Raw genomic sequence first — 17,491 nt, 5'->3', positions numbered from 1 at the left:
GAGGATCATTAGGGGTACAGTGGATCATTAGGGGTACGGTAGATCATTAGGTGTGCGGTGGATCATTAGAGGTACGGTGGATCTATATTGGTGAGAGGATCAGGTATCACAGGGGATTTAGATACTAGGGGGACAAGGTATCAGTAGGGGAACAAGATATCAGTAGGGCAACAGGGGATCACTAGGGGTACAGGGGATCAGGGACCAATCAGCGTCAAATAGTTCGTGACACCCAAAATGGTCAAAAGGTTGACGATACACCTTATTTCAATTATAAAGCATAATTGAACTTTATGGTGTCACTAACTATTTTACGATGTTCGTATTATCTAATAATGATGATGATAAGGATTAATCTCTCTCACCTGGAACACCATAGTGATGATGTCATCGATATGCTCCACGCCATCCTCGGTTAAGTCCACTTGCACCCCGAAGAAACCGAACCCGCGCGCGCCGATACGCGTACCACCCACTAAGCTGTTGGAGAAAACATTTAGGTATCAGTAAAATAGACGTGATGACATACCAATCAAATGACGTACTTTAAAACTGTCAAAACGAGACTCTCCCATAGATTTTGTATGGCAATACAAGCTAGTGACGTCACTATTTTATTAACTCAATGAGGGCTATCGTTTTTATACTTAACAGTTGGCACCCCTGGCGATTGACAGGACCTTACTCTACAGTGGCGCCATCTTGATGAGTGCAAATACGATAGTCCTCCTACCACTTTAGCGCTCACCAGTTGGTGCCACTGTCTTCGCTACTAGCAAGTGACAGGACCTTACTCTACAGTGGCGCTAACTGGTGAGCGCTAAAACGATAGCCCTCATTAAACTACTTTTTTCAATTACAATGCAACCAAAAATCTTACAAGTAATTTAAAATTAATTAAGTTTTTAAGACCAGATAGAAGTGTCTTTTTAAAAAAGTTATGATTTCGAATTGTTGGTGAATGGTGTAAAATAGTCTATTGATTAAACGATGGCACGTCAAGCTAAACATGGCGTCATCAGATCCTAAGCAATGTTAGAGGCGATTTTGCAACTAAAATCAAATAAAAAAAAAAAATCTTAGAAAGTGGTAAATGTGACTTTCCAATACGTTATTTTATTGTTTATGGAATAAATAACTATGACTATGAGTGGGTTTTGGTATACTCGCGCGAAAGACTGCAGTAGAGGCTAACCCCCTTCCCCTTACTAATTAAAAGTTACACGCTTGTTAAACACTGTTTTAAATCGACATTTCCATACTAAACGTCACTTTGGCTGCGTTTGGCGGATAATAGCATTGTTAGAATTTGCTAGCAAAATGGCGATTGCCATGGCATCGGCTAGGACACGTTTGCTAAACTTCAAAAGTGACGTTTCCCATACATTTTTTTGCCAGTGACAGCACATATCGCTAAAAGGACGCCATTTTACTTACTAGCGCTAGCCCCCTTTAAAACACTGTTCAACAAGGGTGTATTTTTTATTAGTAAGAGGGAGGGACCGACGATCTGGTAATGGTCGCGGGAAGAGCCTGGATGCGGGCAGCGCAGGACCGTTCATTGTGGAAAACCTTGGGGGAGGCCTTTGTCCAGCAGTGGACGTCATTTGGCTGAAACGAACGAACGAACGAAGAGGGAGGGAGAGTTCTGATGATGACTTACCTATTACACCAGCCTTTAGCCTTGAGCGCTGCTAGTAGACTGCCGGGGCCCTCATGTCCCAGCAGGTGAGACAGGTAGTGGCCTGGCTATGGAGAAAACGAACTCATAAATTAAATTCTATGGCTACATTTCACCAACAAACGAAAGAAGTACGGTCATGCCACATACAAAAAAAAAACCCAGACCCGACAGAAACGAGACATACCTCAGTTTTTTTGTCAAGTCTTAATTAGTTAAATTATATATTTTTTACATTCGAAATCTATGTTTAAGACCAAAATATTGCCCTGTTTTTGTTCCGGCGTTACACAAAACCTAATACAAAATGCCTATTTATCTACAATGTATCCTAAATGTCTACTACAGACATGCTATATTTACCTATGTATCCTAAATGTATGCTATGGATTGTATCTAGGTGACCTGTAGGCCTAAGATGCGCGCCGCGATAAGCGGTTATCACGCCATTTTATCGATTTTGCCCATACATTTTGACGTCGATAAAAGTTATCACGGCGCGCATCTTAGGCCTACAGGTCGAGTTAACTGCGCACTTGGTCGCCGTGACGTCACATCGCCGCTCTGGTACGGACGGGGCGAACGCGGGGAGGCAAGGTAAGCAGTTAGCTCGATCGATCGTATATTTTAATAAATTTATTTCGGCACAAACACTAACACCTAATCAGTTGGAATTTACAATTTATGAATACGTTAAAAAGACAATGCCGGAAATTGGCGTCTTTTTTTTTCGCGCGGCCATCGACCAAATCATGTTTTTTAGATACAAAATAGTGTAATAAACCAAACTTACTATGACATGTATACCTCTAAACTCAGTCTGAACTGAGTTACGAGCATTAGAAGTTTGATGATTTACATACTAGATTTGCTTTTTGCGCGCAAGTTTTGTAAGAAATTGCAACAAAATAGTGACATTGTATGTGTAAACAAGCAATACCATCCATTAAAGGCTCCAGACATCAGTGTGGAGCAGAATCAGCGCAATAAAAAATTAGCGCAATATTTTGTTGCAATTTCTTACAAAACTTGCGCGCAAAAAGCAAATCTAGTATGTAAATCATCAAAATCAAAATCAAAATCAAAATCAAAAAAATATTTATTCAGTTTAGACCACAAGTGGCACTTATGATCAAACTTCTAACGCTCGTAACTCAGTTCAGACTGAGTTTAGAGGTATACATGTCATAGTAAGTTTGGTTTATTACACTATTTTGTAATCAAAAAACAAAGTTTGGTCGATGGCCGCGCGAAAAAAAAAAGACGCCACCTTCCATACAAAATCTGGCATTGCCATTTGGATCTAGAACAAGTTTATAGACACCCCGTAGACTGCAGACTTTTTGTCGGCCGATAGTTCAATCGGTCTGTTAATCAATCAGTAAAAAAGTACACACATTACACCGATCCTGAATATAAGCCGACCCAACTACCGACGAACTAAGTCTTTATTCTGCAGGGTCTTAGGCCCAGAACACACGGGGAAACGCAATTACAACGAAACTGCAACTTCTAGTTACTTTTGAGTTGCATCTAAATTTCAAACCGGTTTCAAACTGGTCGCGTCATGTGTGGTCTCTCAACGGAATCTATGGCAGAAACTTAGATGCAACTCAAAAGTAACTAGAAGTTGCAGTTTCGTTGCAGTTGCGTTTCACCGTGTGTTCTGGGCCTTAAAGTTAGTAACCTACCAACAAATTGATGTTAAGTACTGTCACAAAAACCTCACTCACCCCGCTCTTATAATGCTTCCTCGTATCCGGGATCGGGAAGTCAATGGACAAAGACCTCAGGTCCTTAACCGGAAGGCAGTAGGCGCGCTTCCGGCGCAGTTCCGGCGGAAACGGATGCTCGGGCCAGGTGGGCGCGTCGACGGAAGTGTTTTCGACCGCCGAGAAGAGAGGCACCACCATGGATTCTAGGTCGTCCAGGGATTCTGGGGAGGGTATACAAAAGTTTTATAATCAAAACTCAGATTTATAATACCTAGAGACCTAGATGGATGTAGCTTCGTCTAAAGTGAGGCAAAAATCATGTCACCCAAATGTCATTTTAGGCTGGGTTACAACATTTGACTTAATTTATTTATAGAAAAAAACAGCGATACATAGAAAATGTTAGTTATAAGATTTAGACTGATAGTATAGCCAATGACAGGTTTCCCTCTTTATAAAAGTACATTGTTGTTGGAAAAAATATGAATAAAGGATGTTAAATAAATTAAAGATAACAAAAACTCACAAAGAAGCTCTATAACTATGACTTTGATTATATCAAACGTCAAAAGTCTGTCAATCTCCAAAAAACACACCGGTGTTTTATAGATATGGTGTACAAGTACTAAGAGTTTGTTTTATGTATTATAGCCTGACCAGGAACATAAAAACCCTGGCATAGAGGCGCGTCAATTGCATTTGATAGTGCAACACTGAGTACAGTCGTACCTGTGTTAAATTAATAGGCTAACTTTATGTATCAGGATTTAGGATTACAGGCTAATTTGATATTTTCATAAATTAACGAAAAAATATTATTATAGGTAACCTGGTTTAAATAAATTAAATGAAACCATCAATCGAGCTAGTAGGATTTATTTTATTATTCATCAATAATCAAATTCAGAACTTGAATATTCAACTGCAATGTCTGCTCATGAACGCTTCAAACTCGGTACTTCTTTCCGAATTCCTTAAAATTCAACACTTAGAAAGTGACAAAAAAAAATTAAAATAGGTAGTTGAAACAAACCACAGCTAATTTTCATAGTGGACTGTATATACGATAAACATGTCAGTCAATTTGACAACCTTTGTCGGAAACATTATTCAATGAAAATATTGTCCGAACCCTTAGTATTTCTCTTCGACAAATACTTTAACACATTGTGAACCACTTTTCTTTCACGACTATAAAAAGATTTTAGCAATTTAATTCACAAAATCAATTGCGCACATTTAAAATAAAGTTTGTTTACACTTTGACAGCAATAGACTGACATGCAAGGTGACATGTCAATGAAGTTTTCAGTTATTGTTGCCATTAAAAGAAATTAGTACCATTAGTTTTCCGCAACATGGCGAGGGTTTTTATGTTCCTGGTCAGGCTATATTTGGATTTAATTATTCTTATACCGTCAGATGCATTTGTCAAGACAGTACCTTTAGTACAATAAAAAAAAAAAACGTTTATTTGAACCAAAAGTTACATTATGCATGTATTACTATGCAAAGTTACAAAAAGTGGCATGATAATCGGGGGTCCCATGACTACTAAACTAGGTTACAACCTGTATCTTAGTAGCTAGTGATTCCTCAACTAAGATTTAAATACAATGACTTGGTCCGATTGGTTAGTCTTTTAAAACAAAATCAAAACTTTTAAAACAAGAAAAAGAAGACTTAAATTTAGTTTAAAACAGTGTTACATAACAATTAGAGTACAAACGAATGAACGTGTTATTGTGTGAGAGTGAGTGAATGAGAGTGAGTGAGAGAAATTATCAGTGTGTAAGTGAGTGAGGTGTGCAAGTCTGTGCTGAGTGGTAAGGTGGCAACTGCATAACCTGATCCTATGTAAGAAGCGATTCGGTTTCATTATAATATGGGTCTAGTTCGTACCTGAGCTATAGGAACGGCACGGGAGGGTGTTTTTGTGACATCAAACATCAGCGAAACCTCAGATCTTCATATCTATATTGTCTGTCACATTATATGTCAAAGTCACCCCTCACCCTCCCGTGCCGCTCCCATACCTCAGACACTGACTGAATGAAGCTTTAGAACAATATTTTGTTAATTATTTCAATATGTAAGTAGTTCCTACCTTTCCCCATAACAACTAGTGTCATGATGTTGGCGGAGTACCACTGGTCGTGGAACTTCAGCAGTTCTGTTCGCACGTCGATGCCTTTCGTCTTCGGAACGGTCTCCAGGGTCTCCCGGTTGCCTGGGCAAAATAAATAAATATATAGGTTTAGTTCCATTTAGTTGCGAGTTGCACAGCGTGCTATGGAGAGGGCTATGCTCGGTGTTTCTTTACGAGATTGAATCAGAAATGAGGAGATCCGTAAACGAACTAAAGTCGCTGACATAGCCTGGTGTATTAGGAAACTCAGTGGCAATAGGAAGAGATAGCAATGTTTTGGAGTGGAAGCCATGTACCGGAAATCACATACACATGGTGGGCAGACGATCTCATAAAGGTAGCAGGAAGGCGTTGGATGAAGGCTGTTACAAACTGGCCAATCAGGAAATCATTGGGGGAGGCCTATGTTCAGCAGTGGACGTCCTGTGGCTGAAATGGGTTTCAATGGTGATCCTGGTTATACAGTCAAAAGTGTTCGGCTTCTGGCCCAAGAGAGGGGCAGTCTAATGGGGGGGGGGGGGGGGCTGGTGAGGGGAAACAGTCACGCGGGGGAGGTCAGATTTTGAGAGGGAGGGGGCAGTCATACTGGGGTACAATATGATCTAGGGGGGGCGTAGGTCTGATCAAGGGGTCTGATTCAGAGGGTTTTTTGGGGTAGTGGAGCAGTCATATGCGGTGGGAGGAAGCCTAAAGCCAGAAGGGGCAATCAGTATTATCTTACCTGTGCTGAACTTGTGAGAAAGGGATGTGTAGCAGCGCAGTGCTCTTAGGGGGCAGACTGATCCCTGAGGGGGAATTCAAAGGGGGTGGCCAGTCGCCAGTCTAGTCCGAGGGGTTATCTTACCGGTGCCAAACTTGTGGAACGGATGTGTAGGCAGCGCTGTACTTTTGTTCAACTGGTCCAGTCGCCACGTGTCTGAAGAAGTGTTCTTCTCATGTTCAGAGTTGACAGCTGACAGCTCCCGACCGGTGGCCGACTCCGTGAACAGAGGCGCGATGAAGAACTGGGCGAAACTGCGGGTGTAAAGAATAGTCGTCATCAGGTCATATGGCAGATTAACTGGCTTTTCTACAGTGGGTTTCCTGCAATAACTGAACCATAGACCATTTAGCCTAGGCTTTTAGTTGGCTGATAGTTATTTTTATTATTATTATTGGTTTTTGGGCCTTTATTTGCGCCAACTCGACCAGGTTTGATCTATTGTGGCAGCCCTTGTCTTTAGAGTTCACTGCTTAGTCCCGTTGAGTCTATAAATTTCCAGATTCTTTGGATGGCTGATAGTTGGGCCCGATTTTAATTTGTATGAAGAATCGGTCGATTCCAAATCGGTGTAAAGTGCGCACTTTCATACATCTCCGTACTGATTAACACCCGAAAACTATCGGCCAACTAAAACTCGGTGGTCTGTGCTTAGGCTTAGTCTCATACCACTGTTGTACACTAATAGCTTGTAATAATTGTTACCTGTTTTGGGAATAATAAATTCTAGCATCCTAGACTGTCTAATCTTTTCTTAAAGGTTTTAAACCTTTTTGTTAAACCTTTTTGAAATTTATCGCCTTTTACATGCGGCTCACGCTTGACCGTATTTTTATTTTTTATTTTGTCTATGACAGCTCTGTCACCTTTCTACTCTCTGATCTACGATCCGTACATGTAATTGTTTGGTGTTAATAAATTCACATTTATTTCCTCGATAAAGACTTTAATTTATCAGGTTATGGGCCCAGTAAGCCCTAAAAGTGAAGCAGTGTAAAAACTTTTGTGGAAATACATACAGCGAACATTACAAAGTGAATGTGACAATCTACAACACGGCGGGTATCTTTTGTTTTTTCAAATTTTCGTCTTCAAACTGAGCAAAATCTCGAAAATGGCAGTAGTCCAGTCAATGAATGCCTTAACGACGGTGTAGAGAGAAATCCGTGGAACACAATTTCTGACCTCGGGACTTTATTTAGCCTAGTTAGGTGGTGAACATAGCAAAAGTCCCCGCCCTTAGCCCTTGAGCCGGCGGGGAGAGGGGGGTTTAAAGGTACCACTTTTCGGTTTTTCGCTTAATCCTCGGAAACTATGCGTCCTAGTGACATGACTACTATGAACCAAAAAAAGCTTATTCAATTTGCTACAAGTGAGACAATCAAGTTTTTCTATATCTTGTATAGTTTTTGCGGCATCTGCTCTAGAAGGTCTGTAAAATTGGAAATTTTATTTTTGTCTTACATGTTCTTTTCAGGAGAAAATCGACTAAATCAACATTGAGCAAACACTATAGACATGCGGGAGCATGTTAAGCCTAGTTCCAGGGAGGGGACTGCACCGTGCGTATATTTAGACGAACCAATTAGAGCCACTTTTGACTCCTTATCATTCAAAAACTACTGTGCATTAACACTTCAAATTTGGCTCATGTGTTGAGACTTTTAAGATAAACATCAGCTTCAAATTTCATAAATATACCTCAAACGGTTATTTAGGTATTGACGTTCAAAAATCGACATTTAGAGCACTAAAATCTATCTATCACCTGTGAAATGTTAAAATTTACTGGTTTTTTATTTGTTCCTTTGTATTTACATAACTACCTTTCTGGATGCCAAATTTGAACCTTCGATGTCATCTGGAAGTGGTTAGAATTTGGTCTATAGGTCAAACATGTAGATTTTTGGACGTCAATACCTAAAGAACCGTTTGAGGGATATTTGTGAAATTTGAAACTGATGTATATCTTGCAAGTCTCAACACATGAACCAAATTTGAAGTGTTAATGCACAGTACTTTTTGAGTGATGAGGAGTCAAAAGTGGCTCAAAGTGGTTCGTCTAAATATACGCATGGTGCAGTCCCCTCCCTGGAACTAGGCTTAACATGCTCCCGCATGTCTAGAATGATTGCTCAATGTTTATTTAGTCGATTTTCTCCTGATGGGAACATGTAAGACATAAATAAAATTTCCAATATTACAGACCTTCTAGAGCAAATGCCGCGAAAACTATACAATTTATTGAAAAACTTGACTATCTCACCTGTAGCAAATTGAATATGCTTTTTTTGGTTCAAAGTAGTCATGTCACTAGGACGCATAGTTTCCGAGGATTAAGCGAAAAACCGATAAGTGGCACCTTTAAACCCCCCTCTCCCCGCCGGCTCAAGGGCTAAGGGCGGGGACTTTTGCTATGTTCACCTCCTAACTAGTCTAAATAAAGTCCTGAAGTCAGAAATTGTGTTCTACAGTTTTCCATCTATAATGCTTTATTGACTGGACTACAGGAAATAATTCACTGGCATTAATTGAAAAGTTAACTGGCCGTGAAAACTATGCAACCTGGCGGTTTTCAGTCCAAACTTACCTGCAACATGAAGAGCTATGGGACTGCGTCGAAAATTTTGACTCAGCGGCAGTTGTGGACAGAAAACGTGATACAAAAGCTAAAACAAAGATCATTCTTCTGGTTGACCCCATTAACTACGTGCACATTCAAGAAGCGAGTACTGCAAAAGAAGTGTGGGACAAACTGTCTTCTGTCTTCGATGACTCTGGGCTAACACGTCGAGTCGGCTTACTGCGTGATCTGTGTAACACCTCACTCAGTGCATGTCAAAGCGTAGAAGAGTACGTGAGCAAAATAATATCAACAGCTCATAAGCTCCGGAACATAGGCTTCAAGGTGGATGATGAGTGGCTCGGAACACTGCTGCTCTCCGGTCTTCCTCAGTCTTATCAGCCTATGATCATAGCTATCGAAAGCTCCGGCATGAAGATAACTTCCGATGCTATAAAAGCAAAGTTATTACAAGATGTAAGGCAATCCGAAAGTAATACTGAAGCATTTGCTGTGAACAAAAATTTTAAGAAGTTTCACAAGAAAGAGTCTAAGGGACCTAGATGTTACACATGTAACAAGTATGGACACAAGAGTCCCGAGTGCAAATCCAAACCAAATGCACAGAAGTCTACGAACTCTACGAAGTCTTCATATGCTGCTGTGTTTATGGCATCATCCAGAGACTATGGTGATGCATGGTATGTGGATTCCGGTGCGTCCGCTCACATGACAAAACACAAGAACTTGTTTCTGACTCAAACAGTTCCCGGTGTTCAGAATATAAGAGCTGCAGATAATAAGATGTTAACTGTAACATGTGCAGGACAAGTGAGCTTAGATGTCTACAATCATAAAGGACAAGAAAACAAAGTACTGTTTACCAATGTATTGTATGTCCCAGATCTGGCAACCAATTTGTTGTCCGTAAGCCAGATATTCAAAAGTGGTGGCCAAGTGAAATTCAACAGTACTGGCTGCACTATTTTAAACAGCAAGAACCAAATTGTTGCCACAGCAAGTCTCATCAACAACATGTACCGGCTGAATATGCCAAAAGGCTATGCATGCATGTCAGATGTTGAAGAACATGATAGTTACTTATGGCATCAACGGATGGGGCATCTAAACTTCTACAGTTTAAAGAAGATGACATCCAACACTGAAGATGTAGTTCTCTCAGCAAAACCAGAGAATGTGACATGTTTAACTTGCAAAGAAGGTAAACAGACACGACTACCTTTTAAACATGAGGGCTCCAAAGCTACAAAGGTTCTTGAGCTGGTCCACTCTGATATTTGCGGGCCTATGGAAACACAATCACTTGGTGGTGCCAAATACTTCATCACATTCCTTGATGACTATTCGAAGAAAATCTACGTTTACTTTCTCCGAAACAAGTCTGATGCCATTGAAAAGTTCAAAGAGTTCAAGAATGAAGTTGAGAACCAGTTAGATGCTCGTATAAAAACTCTTCGCACAGACAACGGCCTGGAATATGTAAATGGAAATTTCTCAGAGTTTCTGAAAAGTGCTGGCATCATTCACCAGACAACCACACCCTACACACCGGAACAAAACGGAACTGCAGAACGAATGAACCGGTCATTAGTCGAAAGGGCAAGATGTATGCTGCTGAACGCTAATTTGCCAAAAATGTACTGGGCTGATGCCATACATACTGCAGCTTACGTCATAAATCGTTCTCCAACTAAGTCCCTATCGTTCAAAACTCCAGAAGAGATGTGGTCCGGTCTGAAGCCAACAGTCAATCACATGAGGATTTTCGGCTGTGAAGCTATGGTGCACTTACCCAAAGAAAAACGAAAGAAATTTGATCCAAAGGCACACAAGATGATTTTCATCGGATATTGTGAACACACAAAAGGTTACAGATTCATAATACCTAATACTAGAAGAGTAATTAAAAGCAGGGATGCTGTATTTATAGAATCCAGTGTAAAAAGAGACTTTGTTCCTGTAGAGCTGTCAAAAGTGACACCTGAAACAGAAAAATATGATACAGATGATACAGATTCAGAAAACTCGTATGATACAGTAACAGAGAACAGGTCTACTTCAGAAAGTGAGTATTTACCAGACACAAGTATCAGTTCCCCGGAGACCAGAAATATAACATTGAGACCTAGAAACAGAAACATCCGAAAGGTACAAAATCTCGAAGATGAAGAGGAAAATACTTATCTGTCTAGACACGAAGAGACTCCAGTCGATTCTACAGCATACATTCCTGAAACATACAAAGAAGCTATTAGTTCAACAGATAAAGAAAATTGGATAAAAGCTATAAATGAAGAGTTAGATGCACACCAGAAAAATGAAACATGGACATTGGTAGAGAAGGAACCAAATGCACAAGTTGTTGGATGCAAATGGGTGTTTAGACTAAAAGATGAACCAACTGGTCCACGTTTCAAGGCAAGGCTTTGTGCAAAAGGATTTTCACAAACCCCTGGGATTGATTACAAAGAAACTTTTGCTCCTACCGTGAGGTACGACTCAATCCGTTTATTGTTGTCAGTGGCTGCTCAAGACAATCTTGAAATCATCCAGCTTGATGTGAAGACTGCCTTCCTGTATGGTGAGCTAGAAGAAACCATATTCATGAGTCCACCCGAAGGTCTGTCTTGTGATAAAAAGATGGTATGTAAACTTAACAAGTCATTGTACGGTCTTAAACAGTCTCCACGTTGCTGGAATAAGAAATTTGACTCTGTTTTAAAGAAGTTTGGCTTTACTCAATGCACAGCTGATCAATGTGTATATGTTGCTCAAGTCAATAATAATAAATGTTATCTTTGTCTGTATGTAGACGATGGATTATTGTTCTGTAAAGATAAAAATACACTGAAAACAATAACAAATGATTTGCAGACCATATTTGAAATGAAAATATTAGATAAACCAAGTAACTATGTAGGAATGCAAATTGAGAAATCAGACAAAGGCATATTTATACATCAGACTAAATATGTAGACCAACTGCTGCACAGATTTAATATGTATAATGCCAACCCCAACAGCGTACCAGTCGATCCGCACGTGAAGTTGCAGAAGGAAGACGGTGAGCCTGAAAAGAACATACCCTTCAGAGAAGCGGTGGGCTCCCTCATGCACCTGGCTATAGTGAGTCGACCAGACATAATGTATGCTGTCAGTCTGGTAAGTCGATTTCTTAATTGCTACAATGAGAGTCACTGGAATGCTGTCAAGAAAATCTTAAAGTATCTGAAGGATACGAAACAGCATGGCTTGTTCTACAGCCGATCACCAGAGTGTTCAGAAGTCACCGGTTATAGTGATGCCGATTATGCTAATGACGTCGACACAAGACGCTCAGTGACCGGTTATGTCTTTTTGAAAAACGGAGCGGCTGTGACATGGTCCAGTCAAAAGCAACAAACGGTAGCTCTTTCAACGACCGAAGCCGAGTTCATGGCGGCTTGTGCTGCCACTAAAGAAGCTCTGTGGTTGAGACAATTAATGTGTGATCTAGATGTTTATACGCAGGACTCTATATGTATTCACTTAGACAACCAAAGTGCTATTAGCGTAATTAAAAATATTAACTTTCATAAACGCTGTAAGCACATTGACATTAGATACCACTTTATCAAAGAGAAATATCATTTAGGAATTATAACTTTGAAGTATGTAAATATTGATAATCAGTTTGCAGATATATTTACAAAAGCATTGTCAAAGGATAAGTTTCAATTCTTAAGGCTTAAACTTGGTATGTTCTCCTTTGAATCTCTTTTCCAAAAGTAAAATAATATAATTTGGTTATGTACTTGTTTGTAAAATGTTTTAATTTGTAATTATGGAGGTACATAACACTAATGCATAAGTAACTAACATAGATTTTTGTTATCTTTGTTTTGTGAAAGGCTTAAATGTAGAGGGAGTGTTAAACCTTTTTGAAATTTATCGCCTTTTACATGCGGCTCACGCTTGACCGTATTTTTATTTTTTATTTTGTCTATGACAGCTCTGTCACCTTTCTACTCTCTGATCTACGATCCGTACATGTAATTGTTTGGTGTTAATAAATTCACATTTATTTCCTCGATAAAGACTTTAATTTATCACTTTTTTTGTCACCTGTCATCCGCTTTGCAATGGAGGGAAGTCGAACCTTAATTTCGAACTCCTCCTATGTTCTTCTGATTAATTTCGTTGCGGGTCCAATGACCGTTCAACTTTCCCCCGGGACAAACTTGACCTTCATTGGTTGGGTTTTTGTGGCGGTCAAGCTGTAGATCCTGGCTACACAGGAGTTGCAGTGGTGGGAACGAGAGGTGGGAATAGTCCCGTAGCATCCTAGACTGCATCCCACTTAACATCAGGTGCGATTGTGGTCAAATACCTGCCTTGTTATGAATTAAAAAAAATGAGCAAGGTAGCTTACACCTAGGCACATCATACACATCCTAAGCCCACAGGATGTAAAACATACTCCAAAAGATACTGCACTACATAATGGACTGCATCCATTACTCATAAACAAACTGTAAGGAGAACAGTGGCGATCACAATAGATCCCAGTGATACTAGGACTTTATTGCACTAGAATAGACGTTATCAATCAAAAAGTTGTGAGGTAGATAGAGCCTTGTAGACTAGGGAACTTGGGGAAAATACTTCAATGTCCAAGGACAATAATTAGAAGTATTTTCCCCAACAGCCAGACAGTTTTGACAGTTCCAACTCCTTGCCAGTTTTTTTAGGGTAGCTCCCAAAGCCAAACTTCATAATTCACCAACATTATATCCTATATTGGGAGCATACGCTGACAAACTTTCAGCTTTTATAAAATGACGTAGGTCTGGCGTTCACTAGCTCTTACTCTATTGGACGAGCCTGCTCTGCCTTATTCTTTTTTGGAACTTATTCTATTCTGTTTTATTCATTTATATTAACCGGCAGACAGTGGTGACTGAGTTTGTTGCGGCGCTTCTTCTCAGCACTTGCCAAATGTTGGTCTCGAAGCGCTGGTAGGGTAAAAAGATTATGAGACATGTAGAGGCTCCTTAAGAGCAAAATGACGATTTGTAAGAACTATTTATTAGTCTAAACAAATAAAGAAATTTTGACTTTGACTTTGACTTTATTCTACACTACTCACATGTCCAAAGCGCCGGCCAGATGTGCGGGTAGTACGTCGAAGTAGTAAGTGGTATGGTCGGACGAGGTAGAAGCGTTGGAAGAGCCCCCATGCTCTGATAGGAACTTGTTGTACTCATTTTCCTGTAAATAATAACAACATTGTTAGGTTTTAACTGACACACAGTCAGCCTGTGACCAACCGATCGAAACGTCAGGCAAATACAGGTAATATTTCAGTATTACCTGTATTTACCTGACATTTCGTGTTAAAATTAAATTATGCAACGCGAAAGTTTAAAATTAAATGCTCCGTAACCAAACCTTTTAAGGGGGGTTAAGTGGTCAGCGAAAATTCAGATTTCGTGACGATTCTGCGCCTTGGGGGGCTACTCGGAAACGCTAGTACGTATTTCGGGTCTATATGTCACCGTCACTCATGCTGGCATCTCGTTTTGTGCGAAAGAGATGGCAACTTACGAAACTTTAGATGACGTTTTTCGAAGTAATCCCCCTTGAGGCGTTTCATACAAAGTGCGGAAATCGATATGTTTGTACTGTATGCAAATCGAATCCGCGACTTTTTTTTTGTCCCCAACGAGGAAGCTCTTGGCCTGTAATCTCACCTGATGGTAAGTGACGATCAGGCCGAAGGTGGAAGCAAGCTTCACCCGGAATCCTCAACCACAGAGGAACTGGCTATCTTACCTCTAAATGCCGGAACACAATACTGTTACATTGTTGTTATGGCGACAGACAGACTTAGGTAAGATGGTGGCAGCTAGCCAGGCGGACTTGGAACAAGCCCTACCACCAACCACTTGGACTTCTGGCTTAGTAGTCCTTTACGAACCACTACACCAAATGGCCGACAATAGCTCAGTCGTAAGGCTAAGTGCGCCCGCGCATTAGGCGGTAAGGTTGCTCCGCTGCTCATAAAGGCAGCAGGAAGGCGCTGGATGCAGGCCGCTACCAACCGGGCAATATGGAAATCATTGGAAGCCTATGTTCAGCAGTGGACGTCCTGTGAAATGATGATGATGACTAACCTCTGGATACTTCTCAGTGCCCAAAAAGAGCATGTGCTCGCAGAAATGCGCCAGCCCTGGTAGCTCGTCGGGGTCGCTCAGATAGCCTGCAACAATGTGGATTATTATCAATACAGTAGGGTTCATTGCAGATTGTTTAAGAACTTTACTTATAAACACTCGTACAGTAGTTCGTGACACCGAAAGTGGCCAAAAGTTGATATAACACAACCTTATTGCAATAGTAACAAAGACGTGTTGAGGACTTTTTGGCTACTTTGGGTGTCTAACTACTACTACTACTATTTGGCGCTGACTGTAAATTAATGATGATGATGACTCACCAACGTTGACGTCCAGCGCCGCAGCCGACTTGTCTGTGGTCGGGTCGCTGACCAGCAGGACTTTGAGGTGGTTTGACAGCACCAGGCCTCTGGAGAAAGAACATTCATATTACAAGTCAACTATAGATCTTCTTATTCTTTTCGCTATTGGCAGAGCGGTCGTGGTCACGTTGAGGCGTTGTTCACATCGGTTGTAGAGGCGGATACAACTCTCCGCACGATCTCCCGCCATCTCTCTCTATTGGCAGACTGTCTGGTGCAGTCACACACGCCGTCTCCCACTGCCGATTTCACTTGGTCGGTCCAGCGCATAGGTGACCTGCCACGTGATCGGGTTTCACTATAGATAGTGTAGACAGCAATAACTTTATAGATAGTGCGTTGAGTAATGTATTTATAGTATTCTTCATGAGTGGAAACCTGTTGAAACCCATCAGGTTTCGTTCTCTGAAAATTATATGCTCCTAAATACCTACCTTTTGTTTCTTCTTCAGGATATATGCATGGAGGATATCTAAAATACTGATTTGATCTGATAATGATGAACAATCTTTGTAGAAACTGACCTACAACCAATCGGCTAGTTTTTAAAATCAGATTATAGTAACAAGAACATCAAGTGTCATGTTCGAAGTGTGGTCTGGTTTTACAAATTTTCCTATGCCTAGTTCATCAACCTAGTGACTGAGTTTCTTGCGCTGCTTCTTCTCAGCACTGGCCCATTTATTGTCCTGAAGCAGTGGTAGGGCTAATACTGGGACGTGTAGGTGCTTTTTAAAAGCCTACTTGCAAAAATAAATGAGCCTGCTGCCTAGGAGCCTCCCCCAATGATTTCCACATCGCCTGGTTGGCCTATTTCGGCCTATGTCAGCCGTTTGGTGTAGTGGTTCGAAACGGACTACTAATCCGGAGGTAGCGGGTTCGATTCCCGCACAGTACAAACATTTGTGTGCATGAACATATTTGTTTGTATTGGACTGGGTGTTTTCAATGTATAATAAGTATGTATTTACAAAAAAAAAAGTATTTAAGTATGTTTATATCCGTTGTCTAGTACCCATAGTACAAGCTTTGCTTAGTTTGGGACTAGAAGCGCAGTGTAAAATGTCTAAGGATATTTATTATTATTATTTATTATTATTCTCTTTATTAACTTTGGTTCTTAATTTTAAATATTTTTTTACAATGTAAATTATCAAAAAAATAAATAAAAATACATTATAAAAAAATACTTAAAAATAGTTATTCCGCTGGTAGCAGAGCAGGGCCCAAGCTACCGGTGGTCAGGGTCACAGGCTGAGGAACCTCCGGACAATGCGTGCCGTGCTGAGGATTATTATTATTATTATTATTTCAAGAAACTTTCAATATACCAATGACGTACCTGTATTCCCGCTTATCCTCCTGCGACTTGACGATGTCGTCGTATCTCTTCAGGACCGCGGGCGCGGCGGGCGGCGGGCGAGGCGCGCTCCGCCCCGGCGGGTGCCGCGGCGAGCATTGCGGTGACGTCATGTTGGAGTGCCAGCGACGGTTCAGGCTGGGGACAACGGGTTTGTAGTACAGTAGAATCGGAATAAAATCGAATATTTGTCGGCCGTTTGGTGTAGTGGTTCAGAACGGACTACTATGCCGAGAGGTCCCGGGTTCGATTCCCGGCCGGGCAGAAATTGAAATGATGAATTTTAATTTCTGTGACGGGTCTGGGTGTTTTCTATGTATAATATGTATGTATTTACAAAAAAAAAAAGTATTTAAGTATGTTTATCCCGTCGTCTAGTACCCATAGTACAAGCTTTGCTTAGTTTGGGACTAGAGGCGCAGTGTAAAATGTGCAAGGATATAAAAAAAAAAAAAAAAAAAAAAAAAAGAACCTCGATTAACCGAACTCATTCTTCACGGTTGTACTGACTTAGGGCCTGGACCCCAGTGGCAGTGTTGCATGGGTTGGCACTCGGGGCGATCGACAAGCATGATTTTGGGTTACCGATTCGAAGATGAAAGATGTTAGTACGAATGAGCTATATAATCATGACCAGCCTTGCCATGCAGATGCACCAGTGAGTACTATTCTGCACGACTGTTGTCACCCCCTGACCCGAGGCAGACCGCCTCATGATTTCA

At 40.8% G+C, this 17,491-nt stretch overlaps 1 protein-coding gene across 1 annotated transcript in view; it reads right to left on the bottom strand.

The window, feature by feature from the left end:
- LOC135086145 (insulin-degrading enzyme) overlaps window positions 1-17,491 on the bottom strand; it is a 50,722-nt gene that overhangs the window by 31,742 nt on the left and 1,489 nt on the right. The window contains exons 2-10 of the mRNA XM_063980947.1: window positions 16,752-16,907; window positions 15,368-15,456; window positions 15,045-15,130; window positions 14,018-14,139; window positions 6,390-6,559; window positions 5,504-5,626; window positions 3,415-3,617; window positions 1,664-1,749; window positions 366-480 (exon numbers count right to left, since the gene is read on the bottom strand). Of these exons, the coding sequence (XP_063837017.1) occupies window positions 366-480; window positions 1,664-1,749; window positions 3,415-3,617; window positions 5,504-5,626; window positions 6,390-6,559; window positions 14,018-14,139; window positions 15,045-15,130; window positions 15,368-15,456; window positions 16,752-16,882 (1,125 nt within the window). The 5' untranslated portion in view covers window positions 16,883-16,907. The remainder of the gene's footprint in view (window positions 1-365; window positions 481-1,663; window positions 1,750-3,414; window positions 3,618-5,503; window positions 5,627-6,389; window positions 6,560-14,017; window positions 14,140-15,044; window positions 15,131-15,367; window positions 15,457-16,751; window positions 16,908-17,491) is intronic.

Source organism: Ostrinia nubilalis, chromosome 30 (assembly GCF_963855985.1).
Source record: "Ostrinia nubilalis chromosome 30, ilOstNubi1.1, whole genome shotgun sequence".
Lineage (NCBI taxonomy): Eukaryota > Metazoa > Arthropoda > Insecta > Lepidoptera > Crambidae > Ostrinia > Ostrinia nubilalis.
The sequence above is the reverse complement of the archived record's forward strand: the minus strand, read 5'-3'. Positions and strand labels throughout refer to the sequence as shown.